This window comes from Lactuca sativa, chromosome 6 (assembly GCF_002870075.4).
Source record: "Lactuca sativa cultivar Salinas chromosome 6, Lsat_Salinas_v11, whole genome shotgun sequence".
In the NCBI taxonomy this organism is placed as follows: Eukaryota; Viridiplantae; Streptophyta; class Magnoliopsida; order Asterales; family Asteraceae; genus Lactuca; species Lactuca sativa.
In genome coordinates this window covers 149,592,401-149,605,997 of record NC_056628.2, presented here as the reverse complement: position 1 = coordinate 149,605,997, position 13,597 = coordinate 149,592,401, and the positions used below count along the sequence as shown (strand labels likewise).

Below are 13,597 nucleotides of genomic sequence, written 5' to 3'. Positions count from 1 at the left end.
TACGATTTTTTTGTTAATTTTGTCAAAATATAATAACTTTTCTGAAGATAAACCTATCCATAAACTCCAATTACAAATTTGCTAGATAGAATCAAAGTTCTTATGCTAAAATCCGGTTTCAAATCATTCGATTTTTTACCAAAACCGAATTGCTTTTGTTGGGAGTAAACTAAATCGATTTTCAAACTAGTTCGGATAATAATTTGGGCAAATCTAAACTCCGATACGAAGGATATAAAGTTTTAAAGGGTTAATGTCAATAAATGACAACAAATAATACATAATTTGTTCTTTAACTCATTTATCTCTTAATTGTATTCAATAGTTCACTAAATCTTTTTCTTGTATTCTTATTACACAATTAAAGTGCATTTTGAACATGTAACTTCATCATATAAGATATCACAATAGATGCAAAGTCATTGTTAAATAGACTTAAATGACAATTTGTCATATTGCATGTCATAGTGGACGATAACGATTAACGAGAACCTAAAAAAATTAATGATCTAATGAATATTATTAAAAAAAAGTAATCTGAGAAAAAATTGGTTATTATTTATTACTAATCATTTTATAACATTAACCCAACTTTAAATGGCCATATAAATCTCATTCAATATTTGCATGACTTTTACTTATACCCGAAATTGGACTTATTTTGGAAATATATTTAATGAAATACATGACTTTTACTTTTCATATTGAGTATTTATCAAGCATAAAAACAAATCAAAACTACATAAAGATATTAAATAGAAAAGGTTCAATTTAATTAGTTAGACTATTTGTATCGATTTTGGGTTGTGCTTTACACCATTTGGTTTAACAGAAACAACCTATATATAAATTCTTTCAAAAACACAAAAAAACAAACTTTTAGTAGTTAAATCATACTATAAATTCTTTCAAAACGCTTTAACCCGATATAAATGACTACAAATCATAATATATAAATTGCAACACATCTAAAGTCTAAACACCCACAAACCAAAATTCCAACAACATACAATCCAAAAAATAATCACAACTCGTTTACTCAAATTAAAGAATCATACAAAATTAAATCCTTCAAGAAAAATGAATCCCCACTTTGTTGAACAAAGACAACAAATGCATAAAATCCTCTTGAGCAAGTTTTGAAGATCTCTTCAATTCAAACTCCCCTTCTTTCAAAACCCCCAAAACCTTCTCTTTAAAATCCGACTTTGTCTCCCCATCTTCCATTTCCATATCCATATCCATATCCTCATCCTCATCCTCACTCTCCTCCTCCATCTCGCCGGAATCACCAAGAACCGCCATATCCACCGCCACATCCGCCGCCTGAGGAACCCCTAAAGCTTGAAGCGTTTTATAGTTTTTCTCCATAATCGAAAGTATACGTTTTTGCCTAAAAATCGAACCTAAGGTTTTGTTTTTTCTAGTGAAACAAATCCTCACTAACCCATCCCATTCTTTGAAGTTAACCACGGGTGGTGGTTTTCTCGGCTCGATTCTAACCACAGATGAGTCAACTTTTGGAGGTGGCCGGAAGTTGTTTTTCCCAACTTTTAGTAGGTGTGAAACACGCGCTAAAAGTTGGGTGTTGACTGAGAGGCGACAATAAAGGGAGTCACTAGGTTGAGCCACTAATCGCATTGCAAATTCCCTTTGAAACATTATTATCGCACATCGAAATGAAGGTTTGTGGTTTAATAATTTGAATGTTAGTGGAGATGATATTTGATATGGAATGTTGGCTACACATATGTCAAAATATGGGAGATCACATTTCAATACATCGCCTTGTATAACCTATGAAATTGAATAAAGAGTTGTTAAATGACGATTTTACCCTTGTGTTTATACAGATTTACAAGATACTTGCCTTGAGACGATTAGAAAACGGGGTGCCTTGAAAACGGCGTTGTAATTCGAGAACCATACGGGGATCGAGTTCAACAGCAATAACTGATTTACCAGCTTCTAGAAGCTTCTTGGTGAGATTACCAGTTCCAGGACCAATTTCAAGGATTATATCTGTGGAGTTGATTCCAGCTTTTTGGACAATGGAGTCAACAAGTAAAGGGTTCTTGAGGATATGTTGACCTTTTGACTTGTGGAATTGAATTCCTCCTTGATAATGATTTGAAGAGCCAATAGATCCACGTGGGGTTTTCTCCTTCCTTATTTTCCCTCCTGCCATGCTTTGTTGATTGTGGATTACACAGCTTTTTCTGTAAATAAAAAGGTTGTTAGATTGATTTACCATAAAAGATATGATAAGCACTTTTTTAATTATATGAAAATGGAGCTTTTAGAAAAGTGTTTGGATTAGCTTATCCGGTGTGTCAAAATGCTATAAGATCTGTATATTATAATTGATATGTGAAAAGATGCATATTAATAAAGTACTATCCCAGTATCCCTCTCAAGCATTTCATCAAACAGCTTGCCTGCAAAAACATTCCCTTTTTTCACAGAACACTGTACCCATCAGACTTCATAAATTTGAACAGCAGACACAAGTAGCAAATCAGTAGCAGCAAACAAGTAGCAAATCAGTAGCAGCAAACAAAAAGCAAATCAATTATCACTGAAAGTAAGAGATCACCTAACAGAATTCCAGAGAAGAACTTGAACTTGCAGATTGATATTAAAAAAGAAAACATTACAGAAATTTCGTATGTGAAAAAGGAAATCACAAGAAAAAGAAAACCTTTAGGATAAAAAGAAATCGAGCAACATCAATTGGCAAGTTCAAAGAAAGCAGAAGAAAAAAAAGGAAGGAAGAAAGCAGAAAAAGAAGGAAGATAAATAGAACCTGGGGTTGGGTGCGACGGAGTTGTGGCTATTGAAGGTCTCCGGCCGGTGGCTTCACAGGGGAAGCGACGACGAGCAGGGGAGAGTTGACGTGAGAAGCAGATTGCGAGAGGCGATGCTGTAATCGTAAGGAGAATGAGTAAGGTTTTATTAGGTTAAGGGCAATTAGATGGAATACGGAGTTTTTATAAGTTAAGGGAGCAGTTATAAGGCATTCTTGCAATTTACAGATATATAACTAAAAACAACAAAGCAGAAAAATCAAAACTCCAGAACTGATCAACAGGTACATAAAACTGTCCAATTAATCTCGTGGTTATCACAAACAATCATGTGGGCTAAAGAGTTATCAAAGAAAAGGCAGAGATCGAAATCATGTAAATTGGAAAAAGAAGGCAGAGATTGAACCACTTGACTTGTTACTTGAAGAGTTTAGGAATAATGAGAGAGAGAGAGAGAGAGAGAGAGAGAGAGAGCGAACCAGGAGGGAGCTGCAACGGAAGGAGGCCGATTGTAAAAGACGGTGGAGGGAAGGAGGAGCTGCGATAAAGACTCTAGGGTTTTAGACCAACTATCATAGAGATTGGGTTTATGTGTTCGGGTGAATGACTATGTATTTTAATATGGATATTTATGGTTTAATGTATTATGAATAAGCCATACATAAAATTTGTATGCGATTAAATAGTATGTATATTTTTTGATTTATAGATTTTTTGTTATATTTAATAATTAAATTTTTTTTTACTATTAGTTTAAAATTTTAAATGTAATTTTTATGTACACATTAGTATCTAATGTAATTAGTTGATGATTGATTAGATATGGATTCTCATTTGTGGTCGTCTATTTATGTTGAACCTCATAAAAATACATATTTAACGATTTTTGTTAGTTTTACTATTGAATAGAAAATGGTGCCGTATTTTAAATAAATATAAAAAATCTCATTCTCAATCTATTTTAAGATAGTGACATATTTTAAGTTAATATAAAAAATTATATTCTAGAACTAATGAAAAGAAAAAACGGAGCCAAAATTTTTAACTATAATAAAGTTGATTTCAATTAAAAAGAGCTCAATCGAAGATAATATCATTCAATAAATATCATAAGATATTACGTTATATTCAAATTACAGACATCATTTTTGTAAAAGTCATTCAAAATATATGAGACTATAGTGTCTAATACAACAATGTAATAACTAAATGACCCTAACATACTTTAAATGAAATATAAATATAATTATAATATATTATCTATGCAACTAAATTACTGCACAACATGTGGGATTCGTCTACTATATGCTATTCTTCTAATATATTATATTATAGTATAAACATTATATTTGGAAAACCACTTTGAGTCATATTGTAGTTTATAACATTAAATTTGTGATCGGGTGTATTTGACACACATTTGTGTATTTATATCTATATTATATATTTAAAACAAATATTATATAAACATCCAACCTAAATATTCATCTTCGAGTTTTCTTTCTTCGCCACATAAACAAACTTTTGTTATAAAGCCAAAAATGAAATAAAAGACACTTAATTGTATGATCATGATATATTGTATTTTGATTGGGACTTGTACAAAACATACATGATCATATATTATTAATTTATCTCTTGTTTTGGGTAATTCGAATAAGATAGCTTCAAATCCAATGTATCAAACAGATTACCCATTTACTAAAGTCTAAAACCCAAAAACTCAAACATGTTTTAATACCATACAAATGCATGAGGTTTTAGCAAATTATTATCTCATATGAATTACAATTGATTATGTGTGATTAATTATTAAGAAGGTGAAAAGGTTTAAGGGTTTCAAATGCATGGGGTTTTAACAAATTATTGTGGGGGATTTCAAATGCATGACAATCAAGGGAAAATGCAAACTTTATAAGTATGTAAGACTAGGCGAATAGCCGCGCGTTACGCAACGTAAAATTACGTACTTAAAATTTTGACAAATAAATATTAATATATGTTATTGATATTTATATCATAATACCTTTCATATTTTACCCTACTATTTCATGTTATTCAAAATACAACGTTTTCATTTTTAGAAATATATTAATGTTGTTTTTTTGTATTTGATGGGTTCTTTTCTATCAAAGCCAAAACATCCAACAAATACTACGAAATCTATGTTTGTTTATCACCACACAACTCTACTTCTCGAATTCAATCCCGATTATGCTACTGCAAATGCACAAAGTGACATTCATATCCATTAATATCGATTAAGTAAATAATGTGATGTACTTATTATTTGTTAAATGCATATCGATACATCATATTAATTTTCATATTCCAACATCAGTAAACTAAAACCACATAGGCATAGTCTGGATATCAACATCTAATTTTCATTAGAGACTAATAGAAACACACCCATGCCACATAAATGCTTGGTTCAGACTAAATGTATACATACTAAAAAATGAAAGCTAAAAGGGTTACATTCTCATGACTTGAAAAGGAGCATGTCAACTCATTGGTATAGGTTAATATCAGTACAACATTAAAATATGCATGACCTGCTTTTAGTTCACATGTGATATTTTATAGGATCAAATAGGAAATCATGACTTTAATGGAAACTAAGACCAATTAACATGTAAAACAATTTATATGTAGCAATACATTTGCTAATATGACTTCATATTTTCCAATATCTTCTAGGGTTCAATAAATCCGTCTTGTGATACCAAGGATGAATATATCACTGTTTTACATCTTTTTTTATATTCTTAGATATTAAAATGGTTTTAACAAAAAAATCTTAAGAAAAATAGAAGTTCTTACAAATCTTTTCAAATAATTTCCATTGTTGAAGGAATGATGATGAAAACCAAATCTATTCAAATAATTTAAAATGCTCAGCAAGATTTGTTTGTGTGTGCATGAGTCAAATATTAATTTAGTACCTGTAGTGAATGAAATTAATTGCATTTTTATGCAAAAGTTTTTACTCTGAATATAACATGTGACATACCAGAAGCAACCACACAGTGAACAGTTGGTAAAAACAAAAAATATATATATTGAAATTTGTATGAAAAGCAATACCACATAAAAGTTTTTTTTCCTTCTTTAAAGGTCCTTAATCCTTGCAAAATATGACAAAGATGTTACCATTATTCATCGTATTTATACTTGGTCTTGTTATGTTTGATGTTATTCATGTTATTTTTACATTAAAGAACCAATTAATAATTATTATTAAAAAGTCTTTTGAGTGGTATTAATTAAATTAGGAGGTTTCAAATGCATAATAATCTAGGAAATCAAATTAGGGGGTTTCAAATGCATAAGAATTAAGGAAAAATGTTTCTTTTATAAGTATGTATGATAGTAAGGTTATATTTCCGCTTAATTCATCCACCTAAAAACTAAAAATAAAATGATTTGATTTTTTTAATATTTATTTTAGTTTCATTCAAATTTATGTTGTTTTTGTGAATGAATGAAAAAACCTAAGCAAATATATCATTTTCTGATTTCGATTAAATAATAGTATTTTAAAATGTTGATTTATAAGTTATAACAATGATACGAGGGTAGCCGGAGGAGGACAACAATTGTGCGCACCAGTGGCGGAACTCAATGAGGGTCAGGGGTGGCCATGGCCCCCTTGCTTTTTTGGCTTCTAATTATTAATACAGGAGTGACTCTAAACATATATCTTGAAGCAAAACTGAGGTCCATATCTTATGAAACTAATTTTTTTTTATATATATTTCACTTAAATATTATAGGTATGTTTAAGGCTAAATATTTATTCTTTTATTTAGGTAACCATCGATGTAGGATTTACAAGACAACCCCTTTCTTTATCTCTATGTCATTTGTCCTGTAAATACAGTTGTTAAAATTTTATATTCATATTACTATTAATATACAACCTAAGACAATATGATAACATATAAATTACGCAAGCATTTCTTTGTTACCAAAAATCGATTTCTTAAATCATGTAACAACTTCTCATTGAAATTCACTGTTCATTTTTACTTTACAAGATTTCCATTGACATTCATTAGTCTTTTTTAGTGTACCATAAGGGACTTTTTTGGCAACAAAAAAAATATCAAAAAAACATTTGATTTTAATGTTATAATTATTACTGTAGCCAAAGATAGTAATATGTAAATTTTGAAGTATTCTACAACCTCACGGTGCTTAGCGAGCTGAAGCTAATTAACCAATTTGTTTTCCTTTTTAAGTCAAGCATGATTTAATCTAGATGATGAGTTTGAGTAAATACGGTTCGTTTACACCTCTACTTCTAGTGAATTTGTTACTTAGTTTTTGAACGACTTGTTCATTTCATACTTTTAAATGGAACTTGCTAGTGACAATTGTACAAAAATTAAAAAACGTAAAAGATTGAAGAGTTTTCACTTTAAGTAATGATGTAAGAATATATATATATATATATATATATATATATATATATATATATATATATATATATATATATATATATATATATATATATATATATAACTATTTTGTTTGCATTTTGATGCCTTAACTTTAACCAAATTAGACTTGTTTATACATTTATACATTAAAATGTTGGTTTCGCCCCCCCTAATACTATTGTTGGTGTTCCGCCCCTGGTGCGCACTACCATGAAGGTCGGGTGGTGTCGAAATGGTGTCACGATCATTGACATTAGTGGTGTATGTTTGTGGAAATAATCCTCTTAGGGTTTGCATTGTATTCTCATCGGTGTATATACACAGTAAAATATATAAAATACATAAAAGACCCCTAATATATATACATGTATACCAAACATACACTAAAATAGATAACTAAAGTAAATAGGTACATTAACACTCCCCCTCAGTTTGAGCAGGGGGTCTCGAATGTTTAAACTGTCACGAAAATTTAAAAAAAAATGGTGTAGGTAGTCCTTTAGTGAAGATATATGCAAACTGGTGAGCCGAAAGAACATGCAACACGTGAACCTGACCAATGGCAACGCTTTCCCTAACAAAATGTAAGTCTATTTCCACATATTTGGTTCTTTGGTATTGAATTGGGTTAGAAGCTAAGTACATGACACTCACGTTGTCACAAAACACGACCGTAGATTGAGTTAGAGGGTATGAAAGTTCAAGAAGGAGATTTCAGAGCCAAGCGGTTTCGGAAACGACATTAGCTACCCCCTGATACTCAACTTCGGCACTAAACTGAGAGACGATGTGTTGATGTTTTGAAGACCAAGGAGCCCATGGGTAGATCGACGTGTCAAGGGACAACCAGCAAAGTCAGCATCATAATAAGAAACCAAACGATCGACATGTAACGCCCGTATTTCTAGGCTAAGCATTGGTGTGATGATGTAATAATTATAACCTACTTTTAAGTAATAAAGAGGAATTATCTGAATACTATGTGACTTATGTGATTTTATGTGCATTATACTCATTTATAAGATACTAGTTTATAACCCGTGGGAACCACGGTTATAAATTTAATTAAACTTTCTAAGTAAAAACTCAAAACTATTAATTAATAATTTTAAATAACTTATTAGTTAAAAGATATTTTTTTTAGTTATATATAAGATTATAATCGTTGATTCAAATAAATACGTAAAATATATCATCTTATAATTTGTATAAATTTTATTTTATTATAATTTGTATAAATTTTATTTTATTTTTATTATAATATTATTAATTTAATGTAATTAAAATGTGATTTAAATTTTGAAATTTGAAATTTGAAATGGAGAATTAATAGATTGATAAGTATCATGATATTAATTACAAGTGTCAATAGATTGACAAGTGTCATGATATTTATTACAATGCCTAACATGGTGACACATGACAAAAGAACCACTCTTTTATTAGTATAGGGAGATAATAAGTTAAGAATAAAAATAAGCTTCAAAAAAATAGAAAAACCCAATATCTATGTAGAAATTTGTAGTGGTCATGACAAGGATTACGGAGATATAAATAACGACAAAATCCAAGTTATAATGAAAAAGTTATGAACTGTCGAAGTTTCGGGACAAAACCGACATGACGTTGTGTGACGTAAAAAGTGAGTTTACGATAAAGTACTTTTTAGCCTTACCGATCTAAATGAAAGTCGTAGTATACGTTAAACCGAGAGCGTGCATAAAAAGAACGTCCAAATCTGACTTCGTATGACGAAGTTATATTTTTGTAAGATTTGGCATAGCCGTATGCAGCCCGGAATTCGAATATTAGATCAACATATTTTTAGCTGACACAACCTAAATGAGAATTGAAAGTCTCGTTAATAGGAGCTCAACGATAAAAAGACAGACAAAAATGGACGTCGAATGACAAAGTTATGAATTCTTAACGGACTTTACATGTCCTCGCCAATTAAAAATATAACTTTAAAAATAACATCAAAATTAGCCGACGAAGTATAAACAAAAGTTGTATAGTACGTTCCCACCTACGCGTGGATATAAATAACGTCGGAAATGAAGCTCGTATGCGAAAGTTACAGATTTTAGAAGACGTAAGTGGGTTGTTGAGAGGGTACAGGGTACGCCCCGCGTACATAGCATGTACGCCCATAGGTATCGCAATACTAGGCTCTGGATTATCCACGTTGCCCCATCGGAAGGTTGACACTTGTCCACTCATACATGCTACGTAAGCTGGTACTCCCTGCGTACCGAGGTACGCGCAACGTACCTGCAAGGGTACGCCCAACATAACTGAGGACTGGAGCCTATAAAAGTGATGCGAGGGACTCCTTCATTTCTCACACCTTAGTTTCTCTTTCCCTCTCTAACCACTCTCTAAACATGCCCCAACCCTAGTAACTTCTAAGTGCTAGAGGAAAGCCCCTGGAGCTCCAGAAGGCTCCAAGAAAAAGAACTTTTTAGCTCGTAAAGTTCTACCCCCATAGAGCGCAGTTTCTAGCAAACCTCCCGTTAAGTGAGTTATGCTTACCCTACTTTAAGTATAGCTTATGTTTAAATTTATTATCGTTATTATGAATATATATATATATATATATATATAAAATAAAATATAATATATAAAGTGTTATTATAGTATCTTTTAACTACTTGCGGTACAGGGAATCTGGTTTGAAGGGCCACATAGGGTTGCTGGATTTCAGAAGTGCTATAATGCCAAAATGGTACTGCCCTCCGGTGTTTCATGTTTGGCCCCTGTCTGTACATAGTGGTTGAAAAGTATTGTTTAACACTTATAAAATAATAACGCTCGTAATTAGTCTCAATAAATATTAGACTAAAATCTAGTGGTAACAATATTATGTTTCGTCGAAGCAAATTATATTGTTAAGAAACGAAGCGTTGTCCAAGTTGGAATCAACACTTTAACAAGTGAGTGCATAGTTACTTTCATCTTACACAAAGATATGAAGTATTTAATATAAATTACGTGTTATGTGTGCATATTATCTGTGTTCTTGATATATATGCTGGATGAACGATTTATACATGTTTTAAATTATTTAAAATGTATGTGTATTTTATATCTACGAGTATGGTGGGTAGAACATGGGTAGATGAAATAGTTTATGTGTGATGAAATAAAATGATGAGAGGCCTCGAGGTTTACGATGATCCCGTCATCTAGCGGAGTATAGATGACGACCACAAACTATTCTAGACAGTCCAGTGGAACGTTGGCAGGCTTGCAACCTATGCATGTTTATTTGAACTACTTGTTTGACATGTATTGTTGAGGAATCCCCTAAGCAGTGTTGTCACCCCGATGAAAGTCCTTAGGCTATGTCCCTTATAGTATATGCTTTAGGGACGTAAGGTGAGGATAATGAGAATGGGTAATTGGGTTGAATGATTTGACGAAATTAATGAACTTAATTATTGTGGGTTGAAAATCATATGTGCTCACCAGACTCTCAAGCCTGACCCACTCAGTTTCTTGTATACAGGTAGTGGCAAGAGAGCACAGGAGTGATGGTCTGATGAGAGATCAATGGATTTTAAGGCCACTAGAATAAATAGATGTTGTAAGTCCTATGTTGTTTTTGTTTATGCTTTTGATCTGTATTGACAATGACACCCTTAGCTTATTAATATAATGAAAATACATTTCTTCGGAAATGCTTTGATAAATTATTTATCATATTTTTGGGAATAAATTTTGTAAGATATTTCTTTAAAAGTATACTCTAATTTTCAAATAAAGCATAAACAAATTGTCTTTTCTGACTGTGAAATTGGGGATGTCACACGACAAGAGACGAATGAATGAACAAACCATGATGAAGTGTACCCTGAAAATAATGCAAGATACACTTCAAATCTAGAAAGTAGGGTTCACACGGATCATGCATGTACAAACAAATTTTTTGAACTACATAAGCAATATTTGGTCGAGCGAAAGTCAAATACTCAAGGGCCCCAACTAGACTTCTATACATGGTTAGATGAGAAACCAGATTTACTGAGGAAGAGAGTTTCGATTTGGTCTCTGTAGGAGTGCTACATGGGTTGTAGTAGGTCATATCAACTCAAGATAGAATCTCCTTGGCAAAGGTAGTCTGTGACAAAAACAGACTATATACAGAACGAGTAGCAGTAATGCCGAGAATAAAAAGACAGAAGACCTAAGTCCATCATAGAAAACTCATATGAGAGTTGAGTACTGACTCGCGTGATAAGGGATGGGCTAGAATCCATGAGAATGATATCATCCACATAAAGAAGAAGATACATGGTCTCGAAGCACGGTGGAAAGTGAAAATAGAGGTGTCCGAGCGACTAGTGGTAAACCCGAGCGAAGATATATATACAACAAACCGCTAGTACTAGGCACGAGGGATTGTTTGAGGCCATATAATGCCTTACGTCAGCGGCACATGTGGTGTGGATAAGCGGGATGAACATAGCATAGCGGTTGTTTCATATAGTACCTCATTGGTAAAGTCACCATGAAGAAAGGCATTTTTAACATCAAGTTGATGAATGGGCTAATGACGGGAGACAAAAATACTAAGGATAGTGTGAATGGTAGCAGGTTTCACAACTGGACTAAAAGTGTCATCAAAATCTAGACCGAGGTGTTGAGAGAAACCTTGAGCAACTAATCTACCTTTGTAACGATTAAGATTACAGTGATAGTCAAACTTGTGATGGTAGAGCCATTGATAACCAACAATGTTGCCATTGGGAGGACGAGGAAGAAGATCACATGTATGATTGTTGATGAGAGCTGACATTTCTGCATCTATAGCTAGCTTCCAATTTGGATCAGTCATGGCCTAAGATGTGGATCTGGGGATAGGGGAGATGTCAGAAGTAGCAAAAAGATTGAGAATGGTATGCGGTCTTAAGGAACAAGTACAAGAGTGAGTATTCATGTGATAACCGGTAGGCGGGGGATGAGGGGGAGGATGAAAAGATATATAAGGAGGAGTATGAGATGATGTAGATTCCATATGATCGGTTTAAGGGGAAACCAATGTGGATGACAGAGGGAGAGTGATGTCATTATCGGCAGAAAACTATTGATAGTCAGATTCGGGAGGGACAGGGTGAAAATCAGAGTAAGGAAAATGATCTTCATCGAATATGACATGACGGGATATGATGACACGCTGAGTGACAAGGTCTAGACATTTATGTCCCTTGTGGTATGAGGAGGGACCTAGATAGACACGTGCAGTTTATCAAGGGGAGAGCTTATGGGTAGAGGTGGAAGATGTGTTAGGACACAAGCATCCAAAGACACGAAGATGATCATACTTCAAAAAGAAACCAACGAGATCTTCAAATGTGGTCTTAAAGGATAGAGTGGTAGTGAGAATGATATTCATAATGTGAACAGCCGTCAGAAGGGCTTTAGTCCAGAATCTAGGGGCAATAGAAGCTTAAAAAGGAATGCGCGTATGATGTTGTTTATGGTACGAATGGAGCGTCCAACTTTTCCATTTTGTTGAGATGTGTATAGACATGAGAATCTAAGTGAGATACCATTTGATTGAGGATAAGTGATTAACAAATGGTTGTTAAATTCTCTTCCATTGTCACATTGAAAGGTTTGGATGTCAGTTTTAAATTGGTTTTTGACATACATTCTAAAATTACAAAAAATAGTGAAAACTTAAAATTTGGCACATATTGGGAAAACCCATAAGCATTGAGAAAAATCATCAAGAAACAATATATAATATTTAAAACCACTTAAACTGGGAATAGGAGAGGTCCATAAATCCTAATGAATAAGTTCAAACACACGAGTACTTTTAGACAAAGATGAAGAAAAAGATAAACCACAATGTTTTCCAAGTTGACAAGCATGATAAAGTGGAACTTTATTAGTGCTACTAAAAATAAAATGATGTGACTGTAAAAACTTGAGAATGGAAGATCCTGGATGTAACATCCCGACTCCCAAGTATGAAATTTTAAGGATTTTTGCTCATTTCATAAGACGTACTCGACGAGTTGGAGGCCCCAACTCGTCGTGTAAAAACTAATAAATCTGCATGGATTTTGGAACTTGCTCGACGGGTTGGAGGACCCCAACTCGACGAGTTGGAGCTTAATAGGAAACCCTAATTTTTAGGGTTTGCACCCTATTTAAAGGACTTAACCCGCATTCTTTAGCCTCCCTTATCACCTCATTACCCAGATAAGGAAACCCTAGTCGTGCTTTACTACTTCCTTGTGTGTGTGAGCTTAGAAGGTCATTTTGTGCTTTTTTCGAAGGGTTTTGAAGTTTGAAGAGGTTGGAGCAAATGAAGAAGCGGTAGATCTG

General features: G+C 33.0%; 1 protein-coding gene across 2 annotated transcripts; it reads right to left on the bottom strand.

The window, feature by feature from the left end:
• Positions 1-933: 933 nt before the first annotated feature.
• LOC111898780 (ribosomal RNA small subunit methyltransferase) lies at positions 934-3,427 on the bottom strand. 2 transcript variants are annotated; one of them, XM_023894658.3, is made up of 4 exons: positions 3,287-3,427; positions 2,807-2,923; positions 1,871-2,219; positions 934-1,797 (listed from the first exon to the last, which is right to left on the bottom strand). In XM_023894658.3, exons 3-4 carry the CDS (start codon positions 2,186-2,188, stop codon positions 1,072-1,074), a joined length of 1,044 nt encoding a protein of 347 aa, XP_023750426.1. In that variant the 5' UTR covers positions 2,189-2,219; positions 2,807-2,923; positions 3,287-3,427; the 3' UTR covers positions 934-1,071. The 2 variants fall into 2 exon arrangements, with proteins under 2 accessions (XP_023750426.1, XP_023750427.1); XM_023894659.2 differs by lacking the exon at positions 2,807-2,923 and having other exon boundaries at positions 3,287-3,401.
• Between the last annotated feature and the right edge of the window lie 10,170 nt (positions 3,428-13,597).

Bases quoted from the DNA above. Each gene is read 5' to 3' on its own strand.
- LOC111898780 (XM_023894658.3), bottom strand. From the start codon at position 2,188: ATGGCAGGAGGGAAAATAAGGAAGGAGAAAACCCCACGTGGATCTATT. The intron at 1,798-1,870 runs GCAAGTATCTTG...TCAATTTCATAG, and splicing joins CGTTTTCTAATCGTCTCAAG to GTTATACAAGGCGATGTATT.